The sequence below is a fragment of the Epinephelus fuscoguttatus genome, linkage group LG13 (genome assembly GCF_011397635.1).
Source record: "Epinephelus fuscoguttatus linkage group LG13, E.fuscoguttatus.final_Chr_v1".
Lineage (NCBI taxonomy): Eukaryota > Metazoa > Chordata > Actinopteri > Perciformes > Serranidae > Epinephelus > Epinephelus fuscoguttatus.
In genome coordinates, this window is record NC_064764.1 from 6,719,001 (window position 1) to 6,741,696 (window position 22,696).

Here is a 22,696-nt window from a genome sequence, read left to right on the forward strand (position 1 = left end):
GTTTTGTTCATTAACAAAATGAGTTGAGTGATATCAGCATCTTACCATCCGTCTTGTGTTGTGCTGTCCTGTACTAAAGAATACACGTAGGTGCATGTATTTATGCTGTATTGGATTTCTACAAGACTTCCTCATTGTTGTGGAGTCTCTGTTCTGTATTTCCCACAGTGGAGTCAGTACTGTGTTATGTTTTGAAATTGTTTTAGTGTTGAGCTCTGGGTCGCAACTATCTTTTCTCTGTCAGTTCAGCTGTTTAGCAAGCATGCTGTTTGGCTATCTGTTCTGTGGATTAAAAACAAGCGACACTCACTGTCTGACCTCCAGAGTTGTATGTATGCACACTGTTAAACAATTCCTGGGAATAACCTGATAAAAGGGAAACTTTGCTGTTGGACCCTATTTTCCTACATTTTTATGTCTGAGTGACTAAAGGAGAAAACAGTTTTTTTTTTAATTATTCCAGGACTGAGAGAGACTGCAATGTAATCCCTAGGGGCAATTGGGCACCCTCAATTTACGTCTATTAAATGTTCTTATTTTTGCCACCGACAGGCTCAGATTGGTATTAGAAATGTCTAATAACAACCTTCGGCTGGTCTAGTTGTTATTGTGACCAAGTCTAACTGTGACTTGTTGCAGGAAAAACAACCGCGGAAACGTTAGTAAGAGTTGGAGAGAGGAGTGCTAGGAAGGGTTTGTGTTGGAGGTAGGGGTGGGTGATATGCCCTAAAGTAATGTCATGATATTTCAGGGTATTTTTGCGATAAAGATATGCTTGATGATATGACAAATTATTATTTTTTAATTATTATTAATTTAAGAACATAGAATTGCTACAAAATATGTGATATAGTTTTACATGTCAGCTTGATAGTGTGCCTTCAAATATTTAGTAAAAACTAAACAAAAATGATCTCATTTTTTTTAGTTTGTAAACAATAACTCAGAGTGAGCTTCAGATTCTGTATACAATATTAATAGTTCAACAAAATAAAATCTACCACAAATTACATATTAAAACAGTTCCCAAATGCAGAAAATGTACTCTGGGATATATATATGCATATTAATCAAAAGTAATTTCCTTCTCTTTTAGCAAAATCCTAAATGATTGAGTTGTTGTTGTTGCTGTAACCTGTGACAGGTTGTCATGCTATCAAAACTATCGCACATTCACAGATATGTAGTTTTTTGTCGAGCCGCAAGCGTCACATAGGTTTACAGGATTATAACGAAGTCATGACAATGACTCCCATGTGCGCACAATAGAGTCTGAGAAGTCTGATGCTGTTCAGAAAACATTCAGGACGCTAACAGTATGATGTCAATATGTCAACAAGTCAAAATATCGCAGGTATTGCAATATGAATTTTTCATATAGTATTAAAAGTTATCCCAGTATTATCATGAATGAGATGATATGGCACACACCCAGCTAGGATACAAAAAAACGTAGGGTAATGTCATCTAAAAGATTTTCAATTTCATGGCTGATATTTTAGCTGATTTCATCAAGTTAAAAGGCCGCTAGATTTCAGAGCAAGACTTGGTTACAAACATTAAAAAACAGACCAGATCAGTGAAAGGTAAATGGTTCATGTTTCTGTAGGGTATTATCTGTAATGTTGTCAGACACTTCTAATAATAATCTGAGCCTGACAGTGGCAAAAACAAGCACCTTTAGCGGACATAAATTCACAATGAACAACAGTACACAATTGCCCGCACAGGATTACTTTGCAGCCCGTTTCATAGCTGTAGCCACAGCAGTGTCTCTCAACACGAGACCAATTTCAAAAAATGTCTCCATTACTGAATTAGACACAAAAACAGGAGAAAATAGGTTACAGGTTGAAAAATGCATACATTTTCCTTTAAAACCACTAAATGTAAATGCCTGGCTATAGGTTAAAGTGGTAGTTTATTGGTTTGTGCATATGTGTTTGGGTTTGTCATTTACATGACATTTATACAGTGTTGCTCTTCACTTGCTGCTGTGTACTTGCATAGTATGGATACATTGCTAACAGGTGCCAGTCTCTCTTTAGGTAAGGAGTTGGACGACTTTTTAAAAACAGTGTCTCTGAACATCCTGTCCTTTGTTTCCTCGTTCCCATCTCCCTCTTTGTCTTAGCTTGTAACTCCCTCTCATTCCTCCCCTTTCCTTATTTCAGGCTGCTTATGCTTCTTCTGACTTGTACAGCTTTAATGGTCTCCCCTCCTCCAGAAACCCAGGTTCAGCTTTCAGTGGTTACCAGGTCTGTACACAGACGAATGCTAGACAGACACATACTGTGAACACTTGCAGGAAAAAACAAAAAGATTTGTTGCTGTTATGCAGCTGCATCGAATAACAGGTAAAAAGTAGCACGCACATACCCAAAAAAAATTTTTATGCTAGGTGCTGGACCAAAAGGTAAGTATGAAATAAAAAGATAAAGTCCGCACACCAGAAGCTGCTCCTTGCACAATTTATTCATGCATTGTAGTTGTAACGTTTCGGGCCCCTGCCCTTCATCAGACATTAAGTGAATGTGAATACACCTGCCATATATACACACCCAACCCCTCAGGGTCACCTGATGCAATCAAGTAAGTGAACCCCAGGTGTGATATTAATATTATTTAAAATATTAATATTATTTTTAATATCTCATAAATTTATGATGGTCTTCACCTGATGTTCTCTTTATGTGATATTTAAAATGTGTGGGAGTTGTATATATTTGTATATATTTATATTTGCACTGCAGGCTTTATACCTGCGCATTTTCTTAATAAGTGTCTTAAAGATTTTCTTACAGAACCTTCTTAAAGTATCTTTGTAAAGTGGTATTCCAGCATTGTTGCATTGAACTGCATTTAAAGATTGTTTCTCATCAATCAGAAACATATTTTTCTTTTCTGTTTTTTTCTTTCTTGTTTTATAATTACGTTCATCGTTCCCACACCTGGGGTTCACTTACTTGATTGCATCAGGTGACCCTGAGGGGTTGGGTGTGTATATATGGCAGGTGTATTCACATTCACTTAATGTCTGATGAAGGGCAGGGGCCCGAAACGTTACAACTACAATGCATGAATAAATTGTGCAAGGAGCAGCTTCTGGTGTGCGGACTTTATCTTTTTATTTCATGAAGCTGCATCGAACCTCTGGCTCTCTGTGGAGGGGGACAAGAGAAAAAAAAAATTTCTACAAGAATAAATCAATTTATTTTCAAAACCTGTTCCAAGCTGCTGCCTTCTAAAGCTCATTTTTACCCCTGATTTCATTCTGTGTTGCAGTTCTGCAGGTCACTCAGTCAGATCACCCCGCAGCTCTATCGTAGGGTTGGTCCATTGGTTTCCAGCTGAACTTTTAGCCACTTTAACTTCCACGCTGTTTTAAATAACACCTGCAATTATTATTCACTCATACCAGCGTTGTAAAGAACACCTGGAACTGAGCTTGTTTGTCTTCAGAGCAAATTATTGATGATTAAGTCGAGGGCTTCCACTGAAATGCTTGATCACTTTTCTCACTCACTGAGCATTGACTTCAGTCTCTGTACATTTCAGTTCTGAATGGAGCCACTTATCAGGCTGCAGGCTTTAGAAAAGCATGTAATAACACCAAAGAAACATTGTTGTTCACACTGCTGGATCATGAGCATACTACTTACACTGTATGTGTCTGTGTGACATGTCAAATTGTGCAGAGCTCCTTATATGAAGACAGTCTCTGCAGTGGGTCACGGCGAGTCACTGGCTCCAGCTCTCATGTAAGATTTTCTTAAAATCGTGGCCTTGTTGGTTTGACACACCTGACAGTGACATGATTAAAAGTGAGAAGTGGTTTGTGTTCCTGGCTTTATAATATTAACAGTCAAAAGAAGAGTGCATATAATTCAGCATGAATGTGACATAATGGAATAGGCCATGTATGAAGGTTGCTTTAGGTTTGTTCTCACAGCGAGACCTTCACTGTATTTTGAGTGATTTGTTTGCTGCTGCATGGGAGTTGTTTTGGACTTTAATGTCATTGGATAAAAATTTTCAGTATGACTTCAGTGAGTTGTTAAAATGGGATTTTGATGTACATTTTGCATTAAGATGACTGTAATATAGGCATCAGTCCTCTCCAGGATGTGTTGCATGTGCATGCTTATTTGCAGACAGAAACATAAAGTTGTGTTTTCTCTGCAGCCTTTAGAGTACACTAGTTATCGCAGCTCCGGCTCCAGAGCCTCCTCCAGGGCCAGTTCGGCCCGTGCCAGCCCAGTGGTGAGTGGTGGTGCTTTACTCCCCAGACACCCTGCTACCAACACCATGGTTTAAATTGACTCAGCTCACTTGTACATGTTGCTTTGTAAACACACAAGTCTATGACTGAACCTTCACTGTTTGAGAATTTGGAGACATACTTAGACTGTGTTCATCCTCTATATTACAGTGACTCAGACTTGGCATGATTTGCAGAATTTGTAGAAGTGCAAACATTGTTTGTTTTGTGTGCAGAGTACATGCAGGTATTTCCTGGTGGACCTGTACACAGCATAATCTTTACATGATGTTTATAGTTTGTTTGTAATGTTAGTGAGCCATGTGTTAGAGCTCAGAGAGGCACTGAACTCCCTGCACGTCACTCAGGTTAAGAAAATCACATGAATGCCTGAAATATAACAATGAAATGCCAGTCTGCTGAGTGTGTGGTAGTGTTGTCACAATACCAAAATCTTTGTTTCGGTACCAATACCAATATGAATTTTGGTACTTTTCGATACTCTTTGGTACTTTTCCTAAGGAAAAGTCTTTTTGGATACAAACCTTTAGAACAATAAATAGTAGGGGTGTAACGGTACCAAAAAAAATCATGGTTCGGTAGGTACCTCAATATAGACGTCACGGTTTGGTAACTCAGATGTCCCACCAAGTTTGTGTTGTCTCGTGTTGTCTCCCTTTGCGAGGCAGACTTTCTCTTGTCTTTTTTCACGTGCGCCAGCTGTGAATGTTGATACAGGTGTTGTCATACACACCACCTGTGCAATCTGTGCTCCAATAAGAACTAGAAAGGCGTTTGTGTGCATAATTGAGTAAAATAAATTAACTAAACTAAATTAAATAAATTGAATCAATTTCAAAGTACCGGTATTTTCCAAATGCAGTATAGTACCGTTTGGAATACTCTAGTACCGCGGTACTATTTTAGTACCGGTATACCATGCAACACTAGTGTGTGGTCATCAACACTTCACTGGAGCCATCTGTCACAAGCCCATAGCAACACAGAGTTTCAGCAGAGGTTGGCAATCCCAAAAAAACACTGTTTAAAAATATTATTTAGATGTCCATTGATTAATTGGTTACCAGCTGAAGAACCAGTCTGCTACATCAGAATACATACACAAATCTTGTAATTTTAACTTTGGAATCACCATGACTAATAAACATCATACATATATTCTTTTGGGGACAGCATGTAATGATATAAATGGCTTATGATGGGAAAGATGGAACCTGAGGTAACTTAATTAGATGTTCTTTCAGTCTTTTTAAGCACTCATGATGATTTGAAAACAGTTATTTCCTGTCAGTGTTGACTTGCCCTGTTTGGCTTCTTTGTTGTTTTATTTCACCCCCTGGTGGTGAATGTAGGACAACTGTGGCTCTGTTGCCAGTTTTTTGAGGAGTGCAGCCAGCAGCAGTGGCCTCCCCCGAGATCTGGACGATGTTACTATTCCTGACTTTTCTGACGTGAGTCGCTTTGCACCCGCAGGAGGCCGCGGCTGTGATGTGAGCTGAGTTCCTGCTTGGTTATTTTTTGTTTGTTTTTTTGTGCCCCCCATCCTTCCTTTTTGTGCACTTCAGCCTACAAGCAGGGCTGATTATACACTGTGTTTGTGTCAGAGGTTAATCTGTGTGTTGACTGCGGAGACTAACAGTTTTTCTTGTGGCAGGATTGTTTTTGTGTGTGTGGCAGAGAACTAAAAAACTAAAGATGGTCTGTTGTTTGAAGTGTTTTTTTAACACGTGATCTGTGTTTGAATGGAACACTGTGTCAGACTCATTTTTGGCCTGACGTGTTTATTTTAATTTCTGAAGGAGTTTGACTCCTTGCACAGTACTTATTTGCATGGTTTTGTATATCAATATAAACTTGTACCTTTTCTCTATGCTTGAGCAGAAATTAGATCAGATTACTTTGAGTTATAGTTTGGTCCACTGCTTTTTTTGTTTGAAGATTTTAAGGTAAATGTCATCACTGCTGAGCAGTCTGTAGTGGATTTTCTTTCTGCATCCCTCAGTTGGTCTTCTTGGCCCTGCGCCTCCACATCACCCTCTGTTTGCTCTAACTGTATTTTATTTGTCTCAACAGGTGGAGGACAGAGATTATCTGGAGAAGGTAAGTGAATCACATCACCAAATGCTGTTCACTCAAATCCATAAAGTGACCTCAGTTTATGAAAAATAATGAGCATGTCTGTTGTAAAATGTTGGACATTATATTGTCCTTCATACTTAATTGTGTGCTAAAAAAAAGTGCTGACAACATTTTTGAAAAAAAATGTTTGCCTTCCTCAGGGATCTCGATCAGCTTCTGCCTTAACAGCAGCAACCCTCACCTCTTTAGGCGGGACTTCTTCACGGAGAGGAAGTGGGGAGACAGCTCTGACTGTAGATGCAGAAACCTCTGTGCGAGAAATCAAGGTATTGCTGAAGTGATGTAGCTTCCTACAGACAGAGAGGATATTTCCTTGTGGATTTTGGTTTAAATGAGATGCCATACCAACTTGTTCTCATCCCTAGGGCGTCAAAGTATGCAGCTAGATCAGTGGCTGTCGGCATGTGATACCGACGCACAAGGCACCCTCTTAGTGTCAGTCTGAGACACTCTGGGATTACGGTTAACTGTATTGTAAACTCATCCACAGCAATGACGTAGTATAAAGAGCAAAAAAATCCCTGTAAGGTGGGAGTGGCTGGAGATAAGTGGGTCAAACATGTACAGGTATCCCACGTGAAACCAAAAGTCAACACTGAGATTCTTTGAGCTACATTACGAAGTTAACAACACAGGACATGTGTCACATCACATACACCATAAACGTGACATGACATACTTATTAACTTACTCGTGTAGTAAAGTTACATAATAAACGTACTTATTTTAACCCAAACCATGATCTTTTTTCTAAACCTAACCAGGCAACAAATGTTGCCTTAGTCTAATTGAGTTTTGGTGGCATAACCTACATTTCCTGTGAACACGGAGGTTTATTTTGAAGGGACACTGTGTCATTTAATGAGTGGAAATTAGCTCTTTTTACACAGAAATCACACTATAGTGCTGCATGAAGTTCTTTTTTCATACTGTCTTTGCATATTTAAACAGAACCAAACAACGGTGGCATCATGCCGCTCCAGTGTGTGATCTTAGACAGCATGCCAGCATTATGAAAGCAAAAGAGGTGTGTGTCGGCAGCACTTTCTAAACAGTAACAATAACATAAAATGGCAGTAACAATCATTTACTGTGTCTGTTATATGGCGGTTGATCTCGTCCTCTGCTCAGAGTATGAGGAGCTCAAGAATCTCACTGTTTTCCCAATTTGCGGATGCATTCAGCTGCTGTTCGTCTTCTTTGAGTTAGCTGCTAACTGCTTTCAGCTACTACTGAGCGTCCAAAACTGACACTAGAGGGATACCAAGAGCGTCATGGTTTGAAACTTGATGAGTTGGGAATGAAGAGTGTTTATTAGATAATTTTGATAAAATCATCATGAAAATTAGAATTAATATAAACAATCAAAAAAGGAGTTTGTGCCAGATGTTGCTTATAAGTGTAAATCCCATATCAAGCGTGTATTCTATATGGAACAATTACTTGAAAATGGGACGTGGTTGCAAACAATTGTCAGTCATTAAGATCAGAGTTTCAGCTTTAACAAGAATTATTCTTTAATTAACTGACCAAAACTGATTGCCTGTTTAACCATAATTATTGCCCCATGGAGAATTTACAACATTTAGAAAATTTAGACATGTATTGATTATAGAAGAGTTCCTGCTGTATTCTATCAAAGCAGAAACTTCTGTCTAGAGTCAAACTTAAGCACTCATACAGTGACAAATTCAGCATAGAAGAGGCAGAGTTGTATCTCTACCCAGGAAAGGTGTATTTGCAATGGACAGACTTAGGGAATTGGCAGCTTTGATCTCAACAGTGGTCTTCTATGAAGTTTTGTGCTGCCATGCTATTTTCAATCTTTCTGCAAACACCTGTGCTGCTGCTCTCATCATGACCAAACTCTCTGCATCACCTTTTCTGATGCTGTCACACTGTGCTTTTCTGCTCACTGCTGCTGCCAGGAGATTCATGAACTGAAGGATCAGATTCAAGATGTGGAAACCAAGTACATGCAGAACCTAAAAGAAGTGAAGGTATAAGCCTGAGAGCCCCAGAGCTACCACCCACAGACTCACTATTAACTAATATGTTTGGTGTTTTCTAATTTCCTCTGGTTATTTTAGACTTGGTACCACTACAGCGGGTCAGATATGCAGTAATATGTGCAACCAGTTCTCTGCTGTATTACCCAAAGGGCACAGTGGATAGTTGAGATTATCTAGGTGTTTTTGGACCAAACAGTTCTGGGCAGCTTCCCCAAGTACTACATACCTTTTAAGGGCATTATTTTCTGTTTGCATTCACGCTACCAAAAGGAATGCCAAAGTCACGTACTGTTAGCTGGTCAACGGTTAATATCATACTGTCACTTTCACTTTAAGTCAAAATCAGGTGTTTTCACTGTCGCATATATATGCTTAGTAAAGTCTGGACTGTTGGTCCATTTGTCTGTCTTTTCTTCCATTTCTTGTTTTTTGAGCTATTGTCTGTGTTTTCTGTTGTCTGTTGTTTACATGGCAAACAGGTTTTTAATAATGGCAGTTTCCGGTGCTGCACTAGCTGTTTTCGACCAATTATTGTTCACTTCGTCACTCATGGTTCCTCTTGTGCCGACAGAGTATGTATTCTGAAACCACAGCTAAAACAAAGTTCCTCAAAACCTCACCTTCAGAACTACGATCCTTCCTACTTTTTGTGGTGCGGATACAATTAAAAGGGTGTTCTTAGAACTATGTTCCTAGAGCTATGAAAAAGTTCCTCTGGTCTGAAAATGCCTCATGTTGTAAGAGCTTTTCCTCTATAGATCAGTTATGGAATATTCTAGGAGTAATACTGGTGCTCCAGACTCATTGTAAATATTGACACACATAGACAGTAGTATAACTGCAGTCCTTTGTGAGGCCCATTACTGTATATTGCATTATTTCTCATTTATCTTGCCCTGAGCAGATGTTTTCTAACTTGTGTATAAATTTGCTAACTGTTGATCTAACTTGCAAAGTTGCATGTTGCATGTAACTTTCTTTATTTTGCTGTGTGTTTATTAGCCTGAACTTCTTAAATTTCCTCTTACCATGGTTGACAGTTGTGAGATACAGATAAGTGTACTGACGTCTATACAGTATACATTCTTGCATTGTTTGGATTCTCTGCCAGCTGCATCCATCTGTTCCTCCAAACATGACGTTTGCCCGTTCACATTGATAGAGGAAAGTGTGACTCTGCAGTTTTGTTTAAGGTCATGTTACACGTGAGCCCGCATCTGTTATATTCTTACATTCTCTGTATGTCATGACATTAGGATGCATTAGTAGAAGTGGAGGAGAAGTATCGTAAGGCCATGGTGTCCAACGCCCAGCTGGATAATGAGAAAAACAACCTGATGTACCAGGTGGACACACTCAAGGACTCGCTCATGGAGCTGGAGGAACTGCTGTCTGAGTCACGCCGGGAATATGAGGAGAAAGTCAAGGTACAGCAGGCAGACACACTGATAGAATGTTGAAGACTTAAGCCATGTATTATTTGTTTTACCTTGCTCTTTGCCTTCATGAGGTTTTGCAGTCATGTATGCACTGAAGATAGTTTTCACAACATCTCAATGGTCTTACCAGAGGACGCCTTCACCCTGCAGAGGCCTGCAACATGATGGTCTGCCTTCCTCAAATCCATTGCAATAAAATGAAACAATGTTGGGCAGACTACTTGGAAAACGTAGTTAGCCAAGCTGCTCTACATCAGCATAAATTTCACGACATTGAAGCTATATCCAGAGAAATGTAGCAAGCTAAGCTACCAGAAAATGGTATCTTGCTACTTGCAAAGCTCTGTTTTTTTCTTTACTTAATGCAAAATAAGTGTAATCTTAGGGATAAGAAAAACTGTCAGCCAAACAGGCAGGCAGAAAATGTTCAGTTAAAATATTTTCTTCTTTTCTCTCTCTCTCTTTTTTTGAAGTGTTATTTTGTTGTAAGTATACCAAAGTAGAACCCAGTCAAGTTTTAGTTGACTCAGTTAATATGCAGTTTATGTTTTGTTTTGACTCTAAAACTACAACAAATGCAGTTAAACAGCATGATATTGGTACTCAAGGACATACAGTATATGTGTTATATATATATATATATATATATATATATATATATATATATATATATATATATATATATGTATATATGTATATATGTATATGCATATATATATGTGCCAATTTGGGAGTGTAATTCACATTACAAAGTTCTCAAAAAGGAACTGGTCAGCCAGGTTTAAGGGAAGACGTCATACTTGACAGCAAAGGAAACAGCTTTGTGGGAAGGCTGCCATATGTTTCTGTGTGTGAGATAGATATTCATAATGAAAACAAAGGGAGTTTTGATTGTTAAGCTGTCTGTTGTCCCTCACAGGAATACGAGCGAGAGAAACATGCCCACTCTGTGCTTCAGTTCCAGTTCAATGAAATGAAAGAGACGCTAAAACAAAGTGAAGAGCTTCTAAATGTGAGTATTTGTACCCAGTGTGAACGTGTGTCACTAAGACTGCGGGTGCAGACGTAGAGCCTCACATGGGTTAAAAAGACAGGACAACAGCTGCCTTTTACTCAGTTTGTCAGTTAAATAGGCTGCATGTTGGGGATACATTTCACAGCTCTCTTTTTTTCCCACACCCTGTATATATGCATGCACTGTTTCTCTCTTTTTGCTTTCTTTCTCTACATCTCAAACTTGATTTCCTTTTGCTGCTGTTTAGGACATCCGTCAGCTGCGTAACAAACAGGAAGGTTTTGTTAGGGAAATATCTGACCTGCAGGAGACGGTGGAGTGGAAGGATAAAAAGATTGGGGTACGGCCAATCAGCTCTGGTCCAGCAGTTTTGTTTTATATTAACTTTATCACATTCAGCATTTACTTTTGCAGACATGAATTCAATATCTCCTTTGCATGAAACTAAATGCCACCTTTTACTTTCACTTCTTGTCACCTCTTATACACTTTTCTTTTCACTTTCTTCTGCACTCTGCCACTTGGGGGCTCTGCTCAGGCCTTAGAGCGACAGAAAGAATACACAGATGCAATCCGAATTGAGCGAGATGAGCTCAGAGAGGAGGTGGTGCAGCTGAAAGACATTCTGAAGGTACCCAGTCAGTGTGTAAATGCTTATTTTATTCTGCTGTCTCTAGTTTTGAGAAGAATATTTGAAACTCAAGTATGAAAATGAATTGCATTGAATATTGTTATCATGGTAACTAAAGCATAAAAAGTGAAACCAGATCCTAGGATTATTGAATGTATACAGTTATTACAAGTGCAAATGTTTTTTAGGTGTACGTGTTTCAAACTGTCATTTTTAAAAACAAATATACAGCATACATTGCAACTTATTTTCAAAGTGTGTAATCTTTGGAGCTAATGGACTTCTTGTTAATTTTGTCTAGAAACATGGAATAGTACTGGGACCTGACCTAAATATCAATGGAGAGGTTGCTGAGGCAGTGGACGGGTCCTCCAGTGCAGACTCTGCTTCCCAACCAGCTCAGGAATCACAGACCTCCCCACCGGAGGGGAACAGCATGCTCGGTAAAACACGTTGTGGAATAAAAATCTCTTACTGCATGGCTGTCTGAAAACTTTCATCCCAAAATGCTCTGTCAGCTCTTTATTTAATTTAAACAAATTCCATGAAAATACCCAAATCAACAATAACTTGATCCTACCAACAAGTATTGTGTATCAGCCTGATATATCATCTTAGTCTGTGCCATAGAGCTCCATTGTTGTCCAAAAATATTAAAAACACAAATCATTGGGCCAGACTCTTGCACGTAAATACTCTCTTGTGGACCAAATATTGATTAATCTGCAGCTGAAAATAGTGCCCAACAAATGCACACTTTAGTCCCGATTGAATATTTTGCTAAAACTACAGTAACCAGCAGTTTTAGGAATTACTGAGCCTTTTAGAAAAATGTGTTTGTGAACATCTATAGAAGGAATTAACATGGGTAAGTGCTACGGACAGGGTAGGAAAGTTGTAAAACAGTGAGACAGACTTGCGCATTAGTTAGATTTAATCTTTTCATGGAATTTGTTGACAACAAGAAAAATTACAGAGCCATGGCAGCCTTGTCCTTTAACATCCATCTGACCTCTTGCTTTCCTGTACAATCTTACATTCCACTTATTAACTCACCAAACTTGCTTTGCCTTCATTGCTAATGTTTTGGCTTTAAATTTGTTGCTATTGCACCTTTTTCTTCATTTTAGCTAATACATATTAGCTCTGAATCACGACTAACTCTGTCAATGCAGATAGGTGTGTAAATGCTGACCGGCCTCTGCAGGGTTGATGGTTCAAAGCATTGAGAGTTCTTTTTAAATAGTGTGTAAACTGAACATTATTGTATATGCACTGTAATGTATACCTTTGAGCTGCCGGCCTAAGACTTTCTTTTCTTGTCGCATTGATGTGCCGGGGCCCGGGGATCAAGACACTTCATTTCGGTGTTCCTTCTGCCTTTCTTCTTCTTCTTGTTCTCCTCGTACCTCTTTTGGTCATCTGGGCTCTGTGCTTCTCTTCCTGGCCACTGAATCAATCAGGTTTTCTGCCTTACCTTGGCTTCTGCTGATGCACTTCCTCATGAAGATGACAGTTTTCAAAATCATGTCTTAAGTCAAATTTTTTTGTCCCTCTATCACCGTATACTCTTCATGATCCCTCAGGCAACACAGAGGAAACGCAGTTGAGAAGTAGTGGAGGGGAAGAAGTGGATCCTGAGCAGCATCAAGAGATAATTGAGAAAGGCAAAGAGAATCACTTGAGCTCTGATACTGTCTCTACCATTGGGGGTGTGTCCACTCTGGAGACATCAAGCCAAGAGCAGCCAACAGAAGAACAACAGACATGCTTAGAAGACAAGGAGACTGCTACAGAAGAAGACACTTTTGAGAAGCAAGGCTTTAGCAAGGACTTAAATGGTGACATTAATGACCAGTTACTCACAGAAACCAGTACAGATACAATTGTTTGCAGCCCTGACCTTCAGGGGATTGTACCAAGTTCTGAGGAAAATGTTCTAGACACAGAAACACCAAAGGGGGAAGATTTAGGGGAGACCAGTAACCAAGACAGAGAGGAGACAGAAACTAACACCAGTAATGTTGACACACAAAGTGATGACATTAGAGAGTCATGCAACAACCTTTTTGAAAAGCAAGAAAACAAACAGGAAGATGAGGAAAGTAATTTGAGAAATACAGAATCATGTCCTCAGCAAAACATTGCACAAGATGTTGTGAAAGAAAGTTTACCTGATGAGTCCGTCCCATTTTCATCAAACACCAAACTTCAACAAGAGCCTGAGAATGCAGAGGAGGCAGAGAACGAGGAGGCAGAGGAAATATCAAATAAAACTCAGCCTCACGGCACTGCTGCTTCAGGGAAAAAGAAGAAAAAGAAGAAGAGAGGCAAAAAGAAAGGAGGAACTCATGAGGATAAGAACCAACAAAAAGATAGAACAGATCAAGAAAAGGGCAAAACAGATAAAGACATGGAATCAGCCACAAGATGTAAAGGGCCAACAATAGAACTTGAAGTTGATGATTCTGTCACTGAAACTGTCAAGGAATCAAAGATAGATCAAGTTAAGGAGAAGGACAGGCAAGAAACTGAGGAGGTAGATGAAGTAGAAGCAGTGAAGCCCACTGAAATATTTACTCCCAATGAAACTCTCAAAGAATCTAGTATGGATCATGTTATAGCAGAGCACGACAAGGAACAAACTTTGGAAACAAAAAATGTGGAAGAAGCAGAAGCCACAGCAAATCCTGAAACCTTTTCACACATTGAAACTCCCAAGGAAGTAAGCGTGGATCATGTTACAGATGAACAGAACGAGGACCAAAGTGAAACTGCAGAAGTAGTAGAGAAAGAGGCACCAGTCACACCCACTGAAATCATTTCTCATGTTGAAACTCTTAAGGAATCCAGACCAGATCCCAGAAAGGATAAGCAAGATGAGGAACTAACTTTGGAAACAGAGAAAGTAGAAGAAGCAGAATCTATAACAAGTGATGTTCCAGAAACCAATCTGAGTACATCTGATCCCATTGACAACTCCAAAGGTGCTGAGAGCACTGATGGTCTTGACAAGGAGTGTACTTCCAGTGTTGATAACTCTAAAAGTGAAACAGACGTCTCAACCAATGGCAATGTCATCCATGCTGCGTCAGAAACTGAATGTTTGATTGTTAGTGCAGAGGATGAAGTTGAGTCTGTTGATGAGATGAAATCTGAATGGACAACTAATAATGCCGAAAACACCTTTGAATCAAGCAGGAAGGAAAACACTGAAGCTGAATTATATGTTCCAAGCAATGGTGACATTGCTGCTGATGAATCTGAATACAAAAGAAATTCTGAGAATAAGGACAGCAATTCAATGTCCCTTTCTTCTACTGATGGCTTAACTGATGCTCTCAAGAGCTTGTCTGGCTCAGAGCTGGCCTCAGACCAGTCTGAAGCAGTAAACTCAGACAACAATGATACTCTCATCAAGGTTACCGATGAAGGTCCCAAGGAAGCAACTGAGACAGTCAAAGATGATGAGGAGCCAGGAGCAGAGACTGAACAGGAATCCATTTCTCCCTGTATCATTTCTCCCAAACATGACAGGGATGATTCAGAGCTCAAAGCAGACAAAACTGAACAGGAGGAACTGAATGGAGACTCAAGGGAACCTAAAGATTCAGTAGAGACCGACAGCTCACATGACGAAAAAAGTGGCAGTTGTGACAGTGCATCATTATCCAAAAGCACTGATGCATTAGACACGGTACAGAGTCTGTTGGAGACTGTAGCGCAGGCAGAACAACTGGATGATGTAGAAAACAACACATTACAGTCTGAGGATCAGATTGATGAAGCAAATGCTGAAGTGACCCCAGAAACAAAAGATATCGACATGATAAATACACCAGACTCTCCAAATCAGACTCCTGAAATTGAGTCCTCTGTCGAGCAGGACCACAGTAGTGAAGATCCGGAACATAAAAACAGTCAAAATGATCAGCAGAGTGAGACACAGCAACTGCACGAACCCAGCTTAGACAAGCCTGACAGTAAGGATTCATCCCAACCCACCCTGCATGACAGCGATGAGGAGGACGCTGAAAATGATGAAGGGCTGTCTTTTGATTTTGATGACATGGATATGGAGGCAGCTATCGCAGCAAGTCTCCCTGAAAATCCAAAACAGGAAGAAGTTGAGGAGGGAGTTGAAGTCATGTCAGTTGAAAGCAACGACAGTAGTTCAGGGCTGTGCCAAAGTAATACTGAGTCAAATGAAAATAGACAAGATGAGCCAGTTGAAAGTAATGATGAGAAATGTACAGTCGATGGGGGTTCCCAGGTAGATACACTAGTTACTATGCCTGGAGACAACCCAAACTCTTTGGCTCATGATGATGCCACGTCTAGTACGGTGGAACATATGGAAAATGTGTGTGAAAAGCAGACAGATATGCCTGAGGCTGAAGTAGGTGTAGCAGATGAACCTGGGCACATTATCGAGGAAGGAAAGGTTTTAAATGCTGAGGAGTTAGATGTTGTTGCAGAGGACAATAACCAAGCAATGTCATTACCCATAGAGGAAGGATTGGATGCCATTAAGCATGAGTTGCAGGGTGAAAATTTGGATATGCCAAAAAGTACGGAGGTCAGCAACAAAGAGCCACAGCAGACAGGGAGAGATGTGAAGAAGAACAGCAAGAAAGGCAAAGGCAAGGGCAAAGAAGAGTGTAAGATGTCTTAGCAAATGGATGTATGTAGTAAAGATATATTGTGTATCATTTGATCTGTCCACTTACTAGTATTTGCTTAGCTGTTTACAGTCTAGTGCAGAACCTCACAGCACTTTGATCCTTTCCCAAATGAATATTAATGTATGTTTGTATGTATGTCCTGTTGTCAAATCTATGTAAACAGTCTAAGGTCCAAACATCAGTTTTTATTAAGGTCATATGTGCAATGATGAGAATGTAAACTGTAACATTTGATTTTACTGTTGGACAGTACTGCACATGATATGTCAGGTGACATAATCTTGTTATTGTGTCATGGCTAATATTGCTTTGCGCCTGTATCTCACATATAGTTCATAGATGGACAAAAAAAAACACAAATTCTAATTGGTAGTTGTCATTTTGACTCAAGCCAACTAGCTTTACATGTTCTAGCTGTAATGTTGATGGTTAAGATAAAAAGGTGTTCCGAGACCCTGTGCTGTTCTCAGGGGTTTAAAAAAAAACCTGCTGTTTGACTTAAAGGCACAGTTCGGACCTTTTGAAGTGGGGTTGTATGAGGTGCTTATCCATAGTCAGTGTATTACAGACAGTAGATGTCAGTCAGCACACCCCCAGTTTGGATAAGCAGCAGAAGTGCTGACACAGAAGCAAAGCAATGGACGGTGGGCAGCAGCATAACATATTTTAGCCACCTAACACGGAAACTGATTAAGTGTGCACTATATGGAGAATATTTTCACCGCTTTACCTTTCCGTCAGACACCTCACTCTGACAGGAAGCTGTTAACAGCTTCAGTTACTCATCTATGCTCTTGTCACCAGACTCCACTGACAAAAACAGTAATTTTGGCTTGCTGAACACAGGGGCTGTGGGTCTACTGCTGTCTCAATGAGTTAGTTTGTGTTATTGTGTGAATTTTGTGAATCTGAACTAACCCTTCAAACGCCAAAGTCACACAATTACACAAAGTAACTGATGAAGGCAGCGGTACACCGTCAGCTCCCATGTTCAGCAATGTTAAGTCACAGCTTTTCTCAATGGAGTCTGGCTTTGAAGAGTGCATTATGGGAGCTTAATTTCACTGTCCCAAATTGCTGTCTGATGGCAAACTTAAACAGTGAAAATATTCTTTTTTAGGTGGCTATGATACATTTTGTTGCTGCCCCCGTCCACAGCAGTACATTGCTTAGCTTCAGTTTCAGACTCCAGCCTGCTTCTCCAAACTGGGGGCAGGGCGACTGACATTCATTGTAGGTAATACACTGACTTTGGATAAGTACCCCATACAACCCCACTGCACAATATCTGAATTATCCCTGTAAACAAAGCCATTTCCATGTGTAACAATGGAATGTGTTTGATAAATGTATGTTTGCATTTTGTTGCACTTAATGGAAAAGATGAATGTGGTGCATCCACACTGAAATACCAATAAATACCCTGCTGTAACCAATTTGAAATGTTTATCTAAATGCATTTTTGTAATGAAATTTCTTGAGTGACATAATGAAACACACATCAATATTCATATCTTATTATCCTTTATTATTGTGTGGTCATGTAGTGTGAATGTAGTCCTGCCAGCTGTGTGCTTTTGCATTGACCCTCTTCTCCACAGTTTGTGCATGCTAACATTCCCCTTCACACTCCACTCCATCACTCCCTCATGGATGCCTGCACTGTTGCATGCATCAGCCTCCCACTCTGACCCAGCCCCCCTTACACCATCTCCTTGGCTCCTCCCACCCCTGGTATGTTAACTTTTTATTTGTTTTAAGGATGGACCGTAGCTGTTATGATTAATGTTGTCTGAACTGGCGTTGTGTTATGGCTTTGTGATGCATGATGTTCTTGAATTCATGATATGTGACCAAGAATCAGATGTCAAATGTCTTCTCAAACATGTGTTCTACCTTTTAGAGATTCGCCTAAGGAAACTGGTGGATGAGCGTGAGAAAATGATAGAGCAGGTGGGTCAGTGATCAGAGACAATAATGTGGATGTTGATAATGTTTACTCCGATATAGAGATTTGTGCATATGAATGCAGAATCTGTACGCAGTGGGGCAAGATTTTAGTTGCGGTTTACATTTGTAGTCAAAATAGTAGTGACCAGTCACGTTTGGGTGGGCTTTGGTTGCATGCAGATAAACAGTTTGTGTAGAGACGCAGTGCATTGGCCACAATGCGATTCTGGAACCTATTGGCTATCTGACTGATGATGATTTGACTTTTTTCTTTTTAGCAAATTTTAATTCACCTGCCTTCATATGCAGTTATCTGTTACTAGAGATTAGTATACAGTGACTGGCGCACACAAGAGGAAGTCTTGGCCTGGATATCTGTTATCTGGCTATCCACTGGCAACACCGGTAACCTCAAAATATTGGTCGTTTCCCAAAGCAACAGTGGCCAGCTCTTTCAGAAAATGAAAAGTGTTATATAAATGAAACCACTATGTATTTATGTTTTAGGTGTTTGTGAATATTTATCTCTTGAATAGAAATCAGTGTGCCTCAGATAGTATCAAGAGATTTTTCATAGGGTTTGTTAACAATAAGAAGAATGTAGAAGATTGCCTTTTACCTTAAACTCCTTTGTGTGGAAAAATCTCAGCACACCCAAAAACAGCAGGTGCGCAGGAGAGAGGCTACAACCCCAAAATATGTAAAAATCAAAAAAGGCTCCCGCACACTATCTCACTCTCTTATTTTTATTTTATTGAAGCGGTCGGTGTGACCTTCATCAGGCATTTCAGGCAGCATCACAACATTATGTACATATATATATATACATATATATATATATATATGTATGTGTGTGTGTGTGTGTGTGTGTGTGTGTGTGTGTCCAAAGTGGATGCAATTAACCAATCAGAAGACTGGAGGGCTCAACATTTCTGATGAGCATCACCTGTCAGAGAACAACAGCAATCATTAATAAACAGCCACATCACAGTGTCTTGACTTACACTGACCGAAACGTTGCTTAAATAAAATGAAAATAAGAGAGTGAGACAGTGTGCGGGAGCCTTTTTAAACTTAAACCTTAAACTCCTCTAAAAACAATTGAAATATCTTCTGTGATGAAGATGTGTAACATAGTTTCACTGATCTACAAAAATGCATGAGGCTACCATTACAGTGTAACAAACTTGTGAATGTGAGCTGTTTAGCTAATTCATGAAGACTAGGACTCAATTCCACCACACCCCGTGCCCCTACCACTTATCCCTTACCCCTCTGTTTTGCACGCTTGCATCTGGGGCAGGGGTCGGGGTCGGCAACCCAAACTCAAAAGATACATTTTTGACCAAAAACAATTATTAAAATAAATATTTAAAAAAATTTGTGTGGAGCCACAAAACATATTTGAATCTTATAATGACAGTAACATAGCCTATTAAGTCAAAATTCGCCTATATTAATAGTCTAAATGAGCATTCATTAGTTTAGATTATTTGGTACTTTAACTTTGGAGAGCTGGCAGTGAAAGCAAACCAATCTGTTCATTCTCTACTTGACTCTTTATTTTACCCTTTATTTTTTTTTAAATTATATTATAATATGGGAGATTTACTGGGAAAAAAAACTAATACGGGAGGACGGCGGGAAAGAGGGGTAAAATACGGTAGTTTCCCGGCCAAAATGGGAGACATGACAGCTATGCCTTTTTTTTTTTTTTTTTTTTTTTTGGTTGTTTTTTGTTTTTTGTAAAAGCATAACCCAAAAATGTAGTAGTATGCTGATGTCTCATATAGCTAACTTGCCAATGTTACTTCGTTATTGCTGATTTGTTTATGACACAGTCCCACATTTTGACATGCTATTTTCATGTCGCATTCTCTCCCTTTGATGGCAAATGATGCCTTAAATTTAAACCCAGCTGTTAATGCTCCTCTGTCACTGCAGACTGACAGGATAGGAGCATGGGTTCTACAGAGCACTGCTAGTGGCCTGGTAATGAAGCAGTGTTCTTTATATTTCATGACTTGTTTGATCGATTGATAGTGTGGCTCTTAAGTTGTGAACAAATCACAAGTGTGCAGGCTTTTCTATCTCCATCTCATTAATGACAGATGTCATTGTTATGATACCATTATTGCCATAGTTGTTTATGTAAATAGCACTGATGACTATACTGATGACATATCAGGGTTTTGGAGTGTTGTCTCATTTTATAGGGGAAGATTTAAACCACTACCCCTTGTAACTGTTCTGAAGGGCAAAGGGGCACTTGAAAAAAAAGGGGGAGGGGAAAAAATAAAAAGACATGATTTGCCCAAAGAAATGCAATGTAGGTTGTAGCTGAGTGTGTCATTCATCAGCTGATGTGTTATGGCTTCATTTACAGGTAAAAAAACTAAAGGCCCAGCTGGAGGAGAAGACACAGAGGAATGGCACTGAGAACAGTACAAGCCCGGATGGTGAAATTCTTGAAAACGGCAATGATCCAAACATACTAGAACTGCAGAGTAAGTAAACATACACATGAAAACAGACCGGTAGTTGCAGTCTGCTGTTGTATTGTCTCCCACAACTCAAGAATATTTGTTTGTGCTAAATCTTTCCAGGAGATTCAAACAGGCAAATAAGTGACTATAAGTTTAAACTTGTGAAGGCAGAGCAAGAAGTCACCGCTTTGGAACAAAATGTAAGAAGAAAATAAGTGTGAATTCATAGCATGCCTAAAAACATGAATACTCTCACCTACGAAGGTTTTTCTCTTTTGGGTTTCCAGGTGACCAGACTTGAGGGCCAGGTGACACGCTACAAGTCTGCAGCAGAGAACTCAGAGAAAGTGGAGGATGAGCTGAAGGCAGAGAAACGGAAACTACAGAGAGAGGTAGTGTTGTTTTCATTCACTGCAATTCTTACAGGTTAGCCCTTTTAACAGCCTCTGTTTTGACTGCAGTATTTTCTCTCTGCCTTTTTGACTCAATAGTTGCGATCAGCACTGGACAAGATCGATGAACTTGAATCAAACAACAGCCACCTTTCTAAAAGACTGGAGAAGATGAAGTCTAGTCGTGGCATGGCACAGACTCCATAGAAGCGCCACCCACACACACACATCAACTCCACCCTCTGTGTCCAAAAACTGGCTCAACATTTGGAGAAGAGCCATCCTGCATTTGGGGTTTCTCTTTCATCTGCCTGATAGCAACCTTAAGAAAAAGAACAAAAAAATATCAAGAATCGTAGTTATTATATTCACACAATAGAGAACACCAACAAGCAATGTGCCATTTCTTTGTCTATGTTCTGTCTGATAAGAATTGTTTGTAGCGTGTGCATACTCTTGGAAAGTATGTGAAGTTGGGGAGCGAATGTTTGTGTACCTCATGACTTAGGTTGAACCTCTGCACTGCTCTGCTTAAGGGGGAATGGGCCACATGGAGAGTCCTAAGAAGGAATAGCACTGTGTTGTCCAGTGAAGCAAGGGACGAAACGCTGCACTGCTGCCTCTCCTCATGGTATAAGATATGTACAGTACTTGTCTTGCTCATATGGAGGACAAAGATATACAAGAAAAGACAGATGACCGTGCAGTGAACACTTTCAGTGTCCATGGCCCAAGACTGTCAACCTTCATTGTGGAGAACACGAGTGCTTTGTGTGTGTTGTGAATGAATGAGCGAAATGAAGTGTATTTTTCTCATTTAAATCCAAAGCCAAACTATTTTTAAAGATGTAAATGTTTGGGTGTGTTTGTCACTTGTGGTAAAACTGAACAAGACATTTTGTTTGCAGACAAAAGGGACTGCTCGGTTTTCACGGAGCACCCCCAACACAATATAATCATCACAGTCAGAAAGTCACCAGCTTTCAATTATAGTTCCTTCATGTAGCCAGCAGCCTGATGCAGGTTATTGAATGTTGAACAGTTTGACTCACAGCGCGTAACCGCCCTTCTGCTAAGACACAGCCATATCTCTGAGCTTCTTTCAGCTTCATATAGTCGGTCACTGGTTGGCTCTTGTGCACACACTTAATAGCTGAGACTTACTAAAGAAATGTGACAACTGGGACTCAAAGTGGTGTTAGCAGGAGATACCGAACACACTGGGGAGACGCTGCTTCACTGTTTACAAAGCTTTAAAATGTTTGTAAGGAAACATAAAGAACTGTAATCTTTGTGCAATAAAAGTTCAAATCATGTTGGTATCTGCACATGTGCATTTTAGTCATAAAACTCATAAATCTTTTCTTCTTAACATAATTCCCGCATATACCATGATTTATTCTTCAAAGGTTTTGGCTGTTTGCTTTATCAGGGCCATACTGGAGGCTAAGCCTGACCTTCTTGACCTTTGGGAATGTACATTGGTAAACTGTGGAATAAGCGTGTAAGTTGATCTTTACACAGCGAATGTGCACTGAACAAAAATGTAAATGCAACACCTTGGTTTTTGCTCCCATTTTTCAAGGATATAATTGAAAGATCTAAGAGTTTTTCTTTGTACTCATTAGATATATTTCTGTCAAATTTTGGTCACAAATTTGTTAA

At 39.7% G+C, this 22,696-nt stretch overlaps 1 protein-coding gene across 13 annotated transcripts in view; it reads left to right on the forward strand.

The window, feature by feature from the left end:
• lrrfip1a (leucine rich repeat (in FLII) interacting protein 1a) overlaps positions 1 to 22,346 on the forward strand; it is a 65,518-nt gene extending 43,172 nt beyond the window's left edge. For 2 of the 13 annotated variants that reach the window (XM_049593421.1, XM_049593422.1), the window contains 16 exons: positions 2,175 to 2,258; positions 3,699 to 3,761; positions 4,186 to 4,263; positions 5,635 to 5,772; positions 6,356 to 6,382; positions 6,562 to 6,687; positions 9,690 to 9,860; positions 10,792 to 10,884; positions 11,135 to 11,227; positions 11,426 to 11,518; positions 11,820 to 11,961; positions 18,107 to 18,156; positions 20,540 to 20,660; positions 20,760 to 20,839; positions 20,927 to 21,031; positions 21,131 to 22,346. In XM_049593421.1, coding sequence (XP_049449378.1) covers positions 2,175 to 2,258; positions 3,699 to 3,761; positions 4,186 to 4,263; positions 5,635 to 5,772; positions 6,356 to 6,382; positions 6,562 to 6,687; positions 9,690 to 9,860; positions 10,792 to 10,884; positions 11,135 to 11,227; positions 11,426 to 11,518; positions 11,820 to 11,961; positions 18,107 to 18,156; positions 20,540 to 20,660; positions 20,760 to 20,839; positions 20,927 to 21,031; positions 21,131 to 21,238 — 1,572 coding nt within the window. In that variant the 3' untranslated portion in view covers positions 21,239 to 22,346. Of the gene's footprint in view, positions 1 to 2,174; positions 2,259 to 3,698; positions 3,762 to 4,185; positions 4,264 to 5,634; positions 5,773 to 6,355; positions 6,383 to 6,561; positions 6,688 to 8,349; positions 8,422 to 9,689; positions 9,861 to 10,791; positions 10,885 to 11,134; positions 11,228 to 11,425; positions 11,519 to 11,819; positions 11,962 to 13,104; positions 17,640 to 18,106; positions 18,157 to 20,539; positions 20,661 to 20,759; positions 20,840 to 20,926; positions 21,032 to 21,130 lie in introns of those variants that run through there. The other 11 variants (XM_049593409.1, XM_049593413.1, XM_049593417.1 and 8 more) reach the window with 9 other exon arrangements.
• The last annotated feature ends 350 nt before the right edge of the window (positions 22,347 to 22,696 follow it).